Genomic DNA, 12,100 nt, shown 5'->3' with positions numbered 1-12,100 from the left:
CCTAGTATCTACACGTACAGAAAGATCTCTCCCAGTGACGCACGGGTATCGCTATGCCTGTAAAAGTAATACAAGAAAATAATACAAATCACCCCAAACCCCCAAAACATGCTTTTTGAAAATATGAAAAGAAGCGATCAAAAGCAAGCCTTCTACTTTCGGAAGGTGAGAGACTTGCCACTGTCATCACGCTTGATCTTGCGCACACCAGAGGGAGCTTCCAATGCCTTGGCATATGGGTTGAACGCTTTCTTTTGCCTGCTTTGTTTTCCAGGGGCTTGTGTAGGATGGGAGTTCAAGACCGAGTCTGCTGCACCATAATCAAAAGGCGTAGCCTCCTGCGCAGCTTGCTCGGCCTTTTGAGCCTTCTTCTCTTTGCGCATCTTTTTGCGAAGCTTTTTCTTAGACTCTTGGTCCATTTCCAGGTCATCGGACCCGTCAAGAGTCAAGATATCCTTTTCTGGCTGACCAACAGGAGTGACCTTGCGCTTGCGAGGAGCACCTAGCTCTTTCACGGTGAAAGGCTTATTTTCTACTGGTGCTGAAGGTTCGGGCGCAGATTCGAGCTGTGCACTCGGAGTTGGAGCAGGATCATCCATGATACCAAGTTGTTCTCGAGCTTCTGATACAGTAGCTGGCATCGGTGGCAAAGGAAGGGAAAGCCGGAGTGCCTCATTGGACGCAACGAGCGAGTATTGAGGGGGTGGAGGAGGTTGGTTGAAGTCCAGAACGTTACCCCAGAATTGTGATATTTCGCAACGCTCAGCAACGGGGAAATCGGTATTTTCTGATTCAGCTGTGGTGGGTTTGAAAGGAGTCCTTGGTGGTGGTGCAATGTCGCGCCATTCAGGGCCAGTAGCACCTGCGATTTTGGCTTCTTTTATGGCGTCGAGGAGACTGCCTGCCCGCTCCTTTGTGATCGGTGTCATAGGAGATAAGGTGCGGAGCAAAGTTGGCATATCAAGTGGCATGGTCTGAGCAAGTCGGAAAAGCATATGCTTGGGAAAAACACATTGCCAGCCCTCATCTTCTGCTCGAGCTACCTCATCACGCCATTGATGCACGGCCTTGAAAACAGCAAATTGTTCCTTGCTCAGCATGCCCGCATTGCGAGTCAACAAGTCGTACCATCCTCCTGGGCCTTGCCCATTCTTTTCATCATAAACAGGAAGCTCGTAGCGTTGGAGTGCCTCATTCTTTGATCGTTCGCAGACATAGTCGACGAGATTACCATCCTCATTTGAGGCTTCAATAAGTTCGTTTCGTAGGTTGTCGTAAACAAAGAGAAGATAATGAGTATCGGAGCGCGCGTAGTCAAACATTCCAGATGGGAGGGGGCGGATACGCCAATCGGCCATCTGATATCGCTTATCGGCCTCGAAGTTGACGAATTTGTGTAGGAGGTACTTCAAACTCCGTTTCGGGTATCCCAGCGCGGATGCTGCATGGAATGTGTCGAACATGCCGACCACGTATAAGCCAAGGTCGCGTTGAAGCCAGATGATATCCATAGTAGATCCGTGTAGGACCTTAAGGATCTTTGGATCAGCAAAGACCTCGTTGAGAATCTGCAACTCTTCTCTCCATGGCTTCAGTGTATCAACGACCCAATCCTTGTTTCGTGTGCTGATTTGCATCAATGAGACCAGACCCTGGTAGGAGTGCACATCATGGTGCTCCAAATCAATCGCGATTTCCTTGGCCGCCTTCAGCTCTTCCAGCATTTCCTTGACACCATCCAGAGTGTCCACAAATGTCGCAGTCGTACTTTCGAAGGGGAGGTAGTCGATTGGAGGCGAAGTTTCGTAAACAGGCTTCTGGTATTGCGCAGCGCGAATTTCGGCATCGTAGGGGCTTGCGTATGCCTCTTTGCCTTCTATTTGCTGAGTCTTGAGCGACTGCTTGAAGGGTGTGATTTCGTGTGGTTTGGTTCGAAGAAGAGGTTTGAAAGGGCCGATGTCTGAGTTATCAACTTTGCGATCAAACAACAGCTGAGGCTTGGGAATCTTCGACGGGCCGTAGTCGTAGATAGTCGGGAACTTCTGCGGTTTCTTCGCGGCCGCTGCTTGCTCTTCTTGTGAGGGGCTCAACTTTTTGATCACGCCTGTAAACTCATCAAGACATGCATCTGCCTTTTCCAATAACGAATCGATCACGTCAACAACGCCGCGCCAGTTATCCTCGATAGACTCTTCATCCTCTAATTTTGGCAAGGGCAGATCTGTTTCTCCGGTAGCAGCTTTTAAAACAGCTGAAGCTAAAGAAAGGATTCGTTCGCTCTGTTCGTCGATTGACTCGGTCAACTCTGCGCTAGAGGTTCGGTGAAAGTTCAAATCCTCCGACGCCAACTGATTCACAGTGCGGGTGACTTGGACCAAAGAGGACGTCACCTTGTCCTGGAATGGGGCAAATTCCGCGGCATCCATGACAAGCGAGCTAATCCACTGCAGGACTGAAGAATCGTGGACGAAAATGAGTCGAGCGACAAAACCTTGAAGAGTTGATTAGCTCCGAAAAAAAGTTGATTAGAGAAATGGCAGATTCCATTGACCGCCTGCTCTAAAGGGGCAAAGCCACTTCTTGTGGCGTTGATTGGCCGAAATAGTGGGTCCTCCGTTCTTTCCTCGTCTACTCGTCTCCAGCCACTCTTGCCTCTCTTGTCTGTTTTATAAACCTACAACATCCAATTCTTGATCCGGGTAATTCGCTGACCTGTTCTGCAACCCCCGAGAGTCTACATACCCAATATGGCTGCCTCTATTGCCCCGGAATGCAACGATATCAAAGAGTAAATCAGTCCTTGAGCATTTAATGCTCTCCTTTCGTTACTCGTTTTGGAGGTAGACTAACATGTCATCTAGGAAATATGACACTTGTTTTCTCAAATGGTATAGCGAGAGTATGCTTACTTGTTCATTTTACTCCCTATGCAAGATTATACCGCTGACCATGCATCAGAGTACCTGAGAGGCAACACCAAGTCAAATGACTGTGATGAACTATTTGTCAAGTACAAGTCATGTTTACACGTGAGTTGTAACTTATTTAATTTGAGGTGAAGCTACCCATTTATACATTCAACTAACCACTCCATCACACAGAAAGCCCTTAAGGACAAGGGGATTGACGGCATGTTAGATGATGCTCGAAAGAGCAGCAGCGAAACTGATGCCGAATTTCTGAAGAAGTCCTGAGTTGACCTACCCTTCATCCTTTTTTTATTATCTTTGTACATTCTCTTCTCTTCGGCCATATTTGATTTTACTGCATCGCATCGCATTTGAATTGGAATCGGCGCAGTTGGTCATACATGTATAATTACTGGGCAATTCGTGTCTTGTCATAATATTTCACACCTTTTCTCTTCAAAGTTCACGGCGTTCGAAGTCTTGGATAAAAATAGATGACATGATTCTGAAATTCTCAAATCCCAATATCTCGCTGATAAATCCTTACAGGAAGCCCAACGGGCCATAGGTTGAATGCCTTTTCATTTTCCAGTTTCCAATCCAGCGACGGTAGTGAAAATCCATACCGGCTAACAAGGGTAGCCATAAGAATTTGTTGCTCAATCATGGTGATGTTCCTACCAATGCAAGCACGGCCCCCAGCATTGAATGGAATAAATGCTTCCCACATTTCTGCAAATTTTTCATTGTTGAGCCATCTTTCCGGCATAAAGGCTTCTGAATTTGGGAAAATCCGCGGGTCTCGATGAGCGGCATATGCTGGGACCGACACGCCAAAATTTCCAGGGAATTTGCCCATAATTTTGGCTCCTTCGGGTGGCGTAACTCGCTCAAGGCCTCGTGGGAGCGGGGGTGACAACCGTAATGACTCCTCGATGCAAGCTTTAAAATAGGGTAAATCTTGACTTTAGAGTATGGTGCAATTTTGTCCCCTGAGATAGCAGCCGATACCTCCTCGTGTAGCTTTGCGTAACAAGCAGGCGATTTGATAAGATAGTATAGTAAATGGGTCAGGGCAATGGCAGTTGTCTCGGATCCGGCGTCGACTAAGGAAAATAAATCACTGTTAGTATAGTACACTGAATGAAGTGATCATGGGGAACATCTTACGCAAGATATTAGCTTCCGCTCTGAGCTCATCCACCTCAATATCCCTATCTTTCCCAGTTTTATCTTTCAGAAGACAACTGAAAACGTCATCCAGACTTTCACCATCCCCTTCTCGTTCCATCCGTCGACCTGCCAGGTGGCTTATAATCCGAACGAACTTGCGACCACTTTCCAAACGTGCACGGGCACGAGCGGACAAGAATGTATAGAGCCCTTGGAAGAAATCGAACCATTCTAGTGTACCAATGATTTTAGTCTTCATCCGACCAGCTTCGTGCATATCTTCGATCAATCTATATGAACGAGTATCTTCACTAGAATCGCCAACTTTGACGAGATCAGAGCCAGATTGCGTCAGGCCAACCTTTTCACTCAAAGCAATGTCTGCAATAACGTCGACTGTAAAATAATTGAACCAGGTCTTGGCATCAACAAAGGTAGCTGTAGGTTGAGTGTATTCACTCAAAATATTATTATTCGATGCAGGCAGGGCATATTTATCAAACTGATTCACCAACATTTTGACCTTCTCTGTGATTTTAGACTCCCAATTTTCCAAATTCTTCGTTGAGAAAGCGTGAGAAATTTGCCCATTACGGTGTAGAAGCCACTCCCAGATATAACGCAGCCCTAACACGGTATAACGCACCATTGCCCGGCACGACGAAGTCATAATTGTGCTGATGGAAGAAAAGGCGAGTCCGTATCAGCGTCACCGCGGATTCTGAGATATTTACCAAAGCTATGTTGTACCAGTCGTCGATGTTACATCTAAGCAATAGCTACAAGAGCTACAATGAAAAACCATAGCGTTTAAGAATAAATAATAAATTTTTAAATAAAAGCCTCGATCTTCATCATACAAGCCTCAATCTTTATCATTCCACCTGTTGACCACATCGAGATAAGAAGAAAATAGTCAAAGGGATTCGCGTAGATGGCCTTGAAGCTTATCATCTCGGTCGCACAAAGTCGCCAGTTGCTCCCGAATATCCTTCAGCTTGCCAATTCCAATCGTATGGTTCGTCGCAGCATCGTTCAGGGAATCTCGTGCGGCTTGAGTAGTTTCAGCAATCAATGAGCGGGGATATCCTTTGCCGGCATAGTTGCGAGCACGACGGACATTGTTGTTGCCGGCCTCCATCTTGGTGCCAACGTGGTTCTCGAAGTAGGCAATAGCGAGATCGATCCGAGTAAGCAGGTCGGCATGAGCTCTTTGTTGTATAGTGAGTTCAAGAGAAAGAGTCTGCACCCGAGTGATGCCAATTCGGTTGCGTGGACGGGACTGACGGTTAGATGGAAGATGTCGAACGGAGGATGAATACAGGTTTGTACTTCCCGTAATATCAGAGCAGTTGTAATCCAATTGAACGTAATGACAATTCACACAAGCGGAGATAAAAGCGTTCGGCCCGGGAAGCTTGATGCAATGGGGGAATGGACCGATGCCACTCTGGCAGAGGGAACATTCCTCAGTCTGTACCTCCCCCACAATGATGATCAGGAGTGCTTCAACTCTGTAGATCTTACGGCCTACTTGACTAATAAACCAAACACCATTCCAGTTTTTCTTGTTGCGGATGAATTGTTCTTGTATGAGTGGTTCTCGTTGTTGCGGCATAGTCATCATTCTATCAATGGACTTGCTCTTGATCTAAAATACATTACAAGAACAATACAGCTTCCAGACAACAAGATTCAGAATTTCTCTAGTCGGTTCACAGCTGAAGCTTGTCAACCGGTTTTATTCCTGAAGCCGAAGTCACCAGGGAGATAGGGTATTACGGATCTTTGTCTACTCAGGTCATACAGCAAATACAGGAAGCACTGCATGAAAGAAACATATCTAAAAGATGTATAATTCGGCTCCCGCGATATACATAATTTTACCAACATAAAAATAAGAGTCTTCCCCTTGATGCGAAATCAGTATTAATCATAGAGATCTACATCTTAAAGTACTAATATAAGCGACAGCGGTTAGCACACTTATTTAGGCTTAGCCTATCGTATCGATTCGCTCGATACTACTGGTAGTAGCGAATCACATCTTTAATTTCCAGTGAAAAGGTGCATGTGCAGCTACATGTGGGGCAGGTGCCAACCTTTTGTTCTATAAACATGGAAGTTTTGACGTATACCAGACTAATGGAGTAGAAACTATCCCCGCGGGTTCCTTGAAAGAAATCGGCTAAAACATAGATACAAAGCCAACTGGGCTCGCTAATTCAATTGGAGAAAGGAAAACGACAAATAATAACGTTGAAGAAAAGGGAAGGAGAGAGGGAAGCTCTGCTACGTACATATAGAGCTATTTTATCACACAACCTAACAACTCCTCAAGCAAATCAACTTTAGAGGATATTCTGAAGAACAGTCTCCGCGGGTGTTAGACCTGCCCACCTCCAGCAGCGCTCCCAGAGCTTCTTCTGCATGCCAGGATCTTGACTAACAGGCGCTGCAGAGTCTGTCTTTAGGCCGACATAGTATCCCCTTTTACCCCTAAATGCCGGATCAACGCTCAAAGAGACCAGGTCTCGGCCAGCATCCTCCGTAGTGCGAAATGCTGTAGTACAATGCTTGAGGACCGGCATGAGAAGATTTATTGTCCCCATCAGAACCCTGCCGGATTTCTTCTGCCCCGCTTGAGCTCTTGAGGAAGGAAGACCACCGGGGTCCATGGCTGTTGCGGTAATGTGTGATAGCTTGGGATCCTGTCAGAATATGTGAGTCAATTGCCTTTGGATGCTCACAACCAGGTCGTGCATACCGTCTGGAGTCGTTTGTTGAGGTCGTTTGCAAAAGTTACGTTTGCAAGTTTTGCTGTCGCGTATCTCTGGAATCCACGGTCATGGACAATCTTCGGTGGGTCTAACATTGGTTTGACCAGCTCTTCAAAATCATCGGGGAAGTATGGCCCAAGTGAAGACAAGGGATTCGGTTTATCGGCATAATGAGTGATGGAACCAAGCATGACGATGCGTCCGGATGTGGTGTCCATGCTACCGAGCAGCTTCAGGACCAACAAGTAATGAGATAGGTGACAGACTTGGAAGGTAGTCTCGTAATTATCCAATGTAAACTTCTGCCCCGACTCGAGCGACCATGTGCAGGCGTTGCAGACGATCGCTGTGATGTGCGGAAGTTCCTTTGAGACAATCCGGGTGGATAGCTTCTCAGCGAAGGACCTAACATTAGCTAGATTGCCGAGATCGAGAGCTTCCAGGTGGAAATTGGCTTCTGGGTACTTGGTAACCATGCTTAGAAGCTTGGCGGTGTTGGGGTCTTTTTCTGGAGATGGGTTTCGAACAGTGGCTACTAGGGTATACTGACGGTATTTGGATAGGAAAGACTCGACAAAGCCAAGGGCCAGGGAGCCATTAGCTCCGGTGATGACAACTGTTCCACTCATTGTAAGGGAGAAATTTTGGATGCAGTTCTTGGGTGAATAATTCTGTGAGAAGCTCGAGGTTTATATAGATTGAAAACCAGGCCTTTTCAGTCGAATTACAAATGCAGACCTATTAACTCCGATGCATTCGGCAGATAGGAGATCACCTTTTTTATGCTCGGTAATCTGTCCTGCAGTCAGTAGGTGCCGGTCTTGGCGGGTTGAAGCTGTCCAAGCTAGTCGAGACTAGTCAGTGGTCATTATCAGGTAGCCTTGTCCGGACACAAACTCCCAGTCGGACTTAGGCGCCTAGCTTCCGTTGTTCTCGGAGATTGTGTTTGTCCATGCAATAATAGTTGAGGCGATGAAAGTTGTTCTGACATTTATACACTAAAGAGCCTAGATCTATACCGAATCTGGGAGGCGCAGGTCTTGGCTAGTGTTAAAACAGCCCCACCTAACTTACTGAGTATTAGCCTCGTGCTTTAACTATCAGCAGTTCATAAATTGAGGTAACTCTCATCAGCCCTCTATCCTCTTCCCTGAAAAATTTGCTCCTCTGCTCATAGCAGACAAATTTTCCCACCATGCCGTCGCGGGAACTGCAATTTATTATCACAGCCCCTGAAGCAGCCACATCAACCACGTCACAGCAGAGAGTCGCTCGATCGCACGCCGCGCGCTCCGCACACGCCCGGGCGCGGCGCCTCCGGACTTCACAATATCAGGCCCAGAAGAAGCGCGAATGGCTGAATGACGTAAATTGCAGGTTAAATAGGCCGACTAATATCGTTACTGCACTTCCGGCTTCCCGGAAAGACCCATTTACTAGCTTCGCAAGGCTCTTGCAGCCATTGGAGCAAATGCTATTTGATCACTGTATGTTTGACCGAAACACGAACTTTGCTACAGTGATAACAATCCCCAAAGATGTAACAGCTATAATTCCTCTAATGCGCTGCACCGAGCTCGCAATCGACTTCTCTCAGCGGATGACAGGTGTATGGATACCGCTTGCGCTGACGGAAGCAAGTCTACTGGATATATTGTTTCTTGCGTCATGTCGGAGTTTATCAGCGAGCTATCATCACCCAAAACAAGAACAACAAAAACAATTGTTCACGCGGTTGGGCTTCCAATATAAGCTCAAAAGCCTGCAGTCATTGAGAGGCGAAATCTCAGCGGAGACACCGGTCTATAGTGACTCGACTGTTGCAAAAGCGATAATGCTAGCCTATGACGAGGTAAGATATCTCATGCGACTAACTAGCAAGGCTGACAATCGCTAGTTATTTATTCATAATGAAACAATGTTGAAACGTCATGTCGACGGTGCTGTTAAGATGGTTGGCCTTAACGGCGGCCCCCAAACGCTCGGTTTAGATGGTCTGCTCGAGCACCTTCTTTCTAATCTACTGGCTAAGGTGGTAGGTCACGCTGGCGTCCAAGTTAACATACCCTGGGATAATCAAGTCACTTCAAAATTGGAGCCTTAGCTTCGGGCACCGTTGGAAATACTTCAATATTGGAGGCGAAGTTTTGGGATTTGTGTGTGCATATTTTATTTAAACCTAAGTACTTTAAAGCAATTACAGAACGCAAGCCCGTGAAAGCCTCTGAAGATTTTGAACCTTTTGTAGGCTAAGACATTCAAGCGAGTAATTTATAAGCAAAAGAGAGTCTGTGCTCCACAGGCTGATGTCCTGAGGGCCGTAATGGCGGCCATATTACCAAACAGATGCAAAGCTCTCACCGCTATGGCAGGTAAGCAAGGCTAGAGGCGATGGTAACAAGTGAGGGCAGGAGGTGTGTGATTATCTTGCGCGCTTAGTCCAGGGGCGGGTTGTGAAATAATTTTCGCTGCACAGCTATGGGGTATGGTAATCCAACCCCGGCCACATAGCTTCCTTTACGCTTGTCTCTCCCTAATCTATCACACTCTTCCCTGCATAATTCATCACGAACAGCCTCTAGCACGTCCTTATAACCTTCCAGAGCACCGCCCTTTTCAACATAGGTCAAGAGGCATTTGATATAATAAGGTTTAAGTGGGTAGTACTTTTTCCCCATTAAATCCACCCAGCAGTGGGGGCTATACTATTGTCGGAACTTTCTCTCATTTATAAGAGACATGCTGCAGTGGCACCCGGAAGATAGAAAGATGGCTGCAATATTCCTGAAATTTGTGGTTGAATTCTTAGAAGAGTGGTTTTGGTTCGATTTATAGCGCCCTGTACTGGTTACAACCGACGACCAAAGCTCTCCATAAAGCCTATTTGTCAGTATTTCAAATACTCATGTTCATGTTCAATAGTACCTTTGATGCAAGGGTGTGATAAGGCCCTGCATGTCAATCATGATATTATCACCATATATCCACATCATCATTGCTCCCACATTCGCTCTTTTCCACAGTGTCTTAGAAGCACGCACAAAATCCTCAAAAAAGGACCAGCATGTAGCAATGGAACAGTATATATATTTTGAAATATACTATATTAATAATTAGGTTTTTCTCAACAATTGAAATCTGCAACTCTAATGCTCTAAGTTTGTAATGGTGCACGCTCTCTGTACAGAAGGAGCAGCCAGTCTACTCCACATCCCGACTGTACATCGATGAATGACTTTCACCCACTTTAGGCAGCCTTGACTAAAACATCCTATATCAACTATGTATTCTTGAGCTCTTTCATCTTATCCTGCTCACTTCCAGCAAGTGAAGAGAAAGATAGCTCCATTCAAAATGAATCTGTTCATGATTCTCCTCTCACATTTGGCACTCGCCTTTCTGGGTACTGCCCACCCCGGAGACCATGAAGAACGCAGCGCAACAGACAACAAACTCCAAGTTCAAAAAAGGACTTACCACTCAAATTTCGTACAGAGCTACAACGAATGTGCCAAAAATCTAGAATCATCCGGCCTCAATAAACGGGCCACTTTCCGCCGCCGATCCAAAATCAATCAGTTCCGTCAAGAAATCGCTGCTCTTCGTTTGGAACAACAAACCTTCGGACCTCATCGAAAGCCCAACAATGAACCTACCCTCAAGCATATATTCAATCTCCCAGATCAGCTTGAGAAATCGCATCTAGTCACAAATACAAGTATTGGACCCGACACTCCTCCAGATGAGCTTTTCGGAAATAACGGCACATGCGTCTTGAATCCGAACAGTTCTACCGGGCCCTTTTACATTAAAGGCGAGCTTATTCGCTCCAATATCACAGAAGGAGAAGCTGGCGTACCGATGATCATCGACACACAGATTATTGATGTGGATTCCTGTGACCCGCTGGAGGGTGTGTGGTGGGATATATGGAGCTGCAACGCAACGGGGGTATACTCTGGTATTCAGACATGGGGGAACGGTGATGAAAACGATGCATCGAATCTGAACGCTACTTTCCTACGCGGACTGCAACAGAGTGATTCTGAAGGCGTCGCGCAATTTCAAGCTATCTTTCCGGGTCATTATTTGGGCCGAGCGACTCATTTGCACGTCGTCGCTCATGTGGGCAATGTGACTCGCTTGTCTAATGATACTATCTCTGGTGGCTCGGTTGCGCATCGGGCAGTTGTACTGGGATCAAGACCTTGTTAATGAAGTTGAGAAGACGTCTCCTTACAACACTAACAATGACACCTAATGCGAAGGATTGGATTTTTCTAGAAGGCATCAAGGATACTTCTTCCGATCCGTTCTTCAACTATGTTAAGCTGGGTGATGATATTGAAGAAGGAATCTTTGCCTGGGTCTCCATTGCGGTTAATCTGTCTGTCAGCTTTGATCCTAGCCATGAGTGGAGATTGACTGATCACGGTGATGTGCACGAGCCTGAGTCAGGTGGTATTGATATCTGATGCTTCCAAGAAGATATTTGCATCGTTCTTCTAAGAACCGAGCTACTTTATCCTTATCAAGTACTTTTCAAAGCATCCATTACCTCCGCAATATCTACTACTTCATCCACTCTTGTCGCTGGTCCACCCCAGCGCACGTAGCCCTCCCCATCGACAGCCCAATTCCCACTAGATTGCCACCTACTTCCACTTTCGGTGGGCCTATTCCAAACCCCTTGATCTTTGCCCATTTTATATACCGCAAGTAGTCCACCGGGACTAAATAGATGGCCCCAGGAAACGGTGCCTAAGCCCCACTTCGCATAGATATTACGCTCTGCATCAACGATTACAGTCACTGATTCTGAAGAAGTGCCTTCTTTAGGGCCCCCGACTGCCTCTAGCCATTTATCTGTAGACTGTTGATTGCTGTGAGAGATAGCGACAAAGTTTATATCGAGATGTTCAGCAGCTGCTTTCCGCATGGTAAGGAATGCTACTTCGGAAACTGTACAGGGGGAGATTTAGTCAAGACTATCCATGACTATAATACTTGTGAAGTGGTTCAATTTTTATGAACATACCTGGACATCCGCAGTGTCGAAGGAATGTGATAATGGTTGGCTTTCTTGATTCTGTTGGAAATGCCAGCTCCGGGCAAGATGGAGCTTTATCGCCGATTTTGAGGGCTGGAGCTATTTCAATATGTGATGGGGAGAACCATGAGGAGAGCTCCTGGGTAATCGTCATTTTGGCGATGCGAGTTTAGTTGTTTTGAAGATTG

General features: G+C 46.2%; 8 protein-coding genes across 8 annotated transcripts; 3 read left to right on the top strand and 5 right to left on the bottom strand.

Moving 5' to 3' along the window:
- Nucleotides 1-152: 152 nt before the first annotated feature.
- N7478_009658 (exosome nuclease subunit RRP6) lies at nucleotides 153-2,426 on the bottom strand (the record flags this gene model as incomplete). Its single annotated transcript, XM_056925872.1, has 1 exon — nucleotides 153-2,426. One exon carries the CDS (start codon nucleotides 2,424-2,426, stop codon nucleotides 153-155), a length of 2,274 nt encoding a protein of 757 aa, XP_056775242.1.
- A 321-nt stretch (nucleotides 2,427-2,747) lies between these two features.
- N7478_009657 (uncharacterized protein) lies at nucleotides 2,748-3,194 on the top strand (the record flags this gene model as incomplete). The annotated part of the gene is made up of 4 exons (XM_056925871.1): nucleotides 2,748-2,788; nucleotides 2,862-2,899; nucleotides 2,959-3,029; nucleotides 3,102-3,194. The coding sequence occupies 4 exons, from the start codon at nucleotides 2,748-2,750 to the stop codon at nucleotides 3,192-3,194; spliced, it is 243 nt and encodes an 80-aa protein (XP_056775241.1).
- A 229-nt stretch (nucleotides 3,195-3,423) lies between these two features.
- N7478_009656 (cytochrome P450) lies at nucleotides 3,424-4,599 on the bottom strand (the record flags this gene model as incomplete). The annotated part of the gene is made up of 2 exons (XM_056925870.1): nucleotides 3,424-3,851; nucleotides 4,080-4,599. The coding sequence occupies 2 exons, from the start codon at nucleotides 4,597-4,599 to the stop codon at nucleotides 3,424-3,426; spliced, it is 948 nt and encodes a 315-aa protein (XP_056775240.1).
- A 399-nt stretch (nucleotides 4,600-4,998) lies between these two features.
- On the bottom strand, nucleotides 4,999-5,700 carry N7478_009655 (DUF3716 domain-containing protein; the record flags this gene model as incomplete). The annotated part of the gene is made up of 1 exon (XM_056925869.1): nucleotides 4,999-5,700. One exon carries the CDS (start codon nucleotides 5,698-5,700, stop codon nucleotides 4,999-5,001), a length of 702 nt encoding a protein of 233 aa, XP_056775239.1.
- A 733-nt stretch (nucleotides 5,701-6,433) lies between these two features.
- On the bottom strand, nucleotides 6,434-7,491 carry N7478_009654 (uncharacterized protein; the record flags this gene model as incomplete). Its single annotated transcript, XM_056925868.1, has 2 exons — nucleotides 6,434-6,793; nucleotides 6,850-7,491. 2 exons carry the CDS (start codon nucleotides 7,489-7,491, stop codon nucleotides 6,434-6,436), a joined length of 1,002 nt encoding a protein of 333 aa, XP_056775238.1.
- Nucleotides 7,492-8,057: 566 nt separating this feature from the next.
- On the top strand, nucleotides 8,058-8,966 carry N7478_009653 (uncharacterized protein; the record flags this gene model as incomplete). Its single annotated transcript, XM_056925867.1, has 2 exons — nucleotides 8,058-8,714; nucleotides 8,760-8,966. The coding sequence occupies 2 exons, from the start codon at nucleotides 8,058-8,060 to the stop codon at nucleotides 8,964-8,966; spliced, it is 864 nt and encodes a 287-aa protein (XP_056775237.1).
- A 1,250-nt stretch (nucleotides 8,967-10,216) lies between these two features.
- Nucleotides 10,217-11,337, top strand: N7478_009652 (uncharacterized protein; the record flags this gene model as incomplete). The annotated part of the gene is made up of 2 exons (XM_056925866.1): nucleotides 10,217-11,053; nucleotides 11,131-11,337. 2 exons carry the CDS (start codon nucleotides 10,217-10,219, stop codon nucleotides 11,335-11,337), a joined length of 1,044 nt encoding a protein of 347 aa, XP_056775236.1.
- A 56-nt stretch (nucleotides 11,338-11,393) lies between these two features.
- Nucleotides 11,394-12,066, bottom strand: N7478_009651 (uncharacterized protein; the record flags this gene model as incomplete). Its single annotated transcript, XM_056925865.1, has 2 exons — nucleotides 11,394-11,824; nucleotides 11,901-12,066. 2 exons carry the CDS (start codon nucleotides 12,064-12,066, stop codon nucleotides 11,394-11,396), a joined length of 597 nt encoding a protein of 198 aa, XP_056775235.1.
- Nucleotides 12,067-12,100: the final 34 nt, after the last annotated feature.

The sequence above is a fragment of the Penicillium angulare genome (genome assembly GCF_028827245.1).
Source record: "Penicillium angulare strain IBT 27051 chromosome Unknown utg000007l_segment0_segment0, whole genome shotgun sequence".
In the NCBI taxonomy this organism is placed as follows: Eukaryota; Fungi; Ascomycota; class Eurotiomycetes; order Eurotiales; family Aspergillaceae; genus Penicillium; species Penicillium angulare.
The sequence above is the reverse complement of the archived record's forward strand: the minus strand, read 5'-3'. Positions and strand labels throughout refer to the sequence as shown.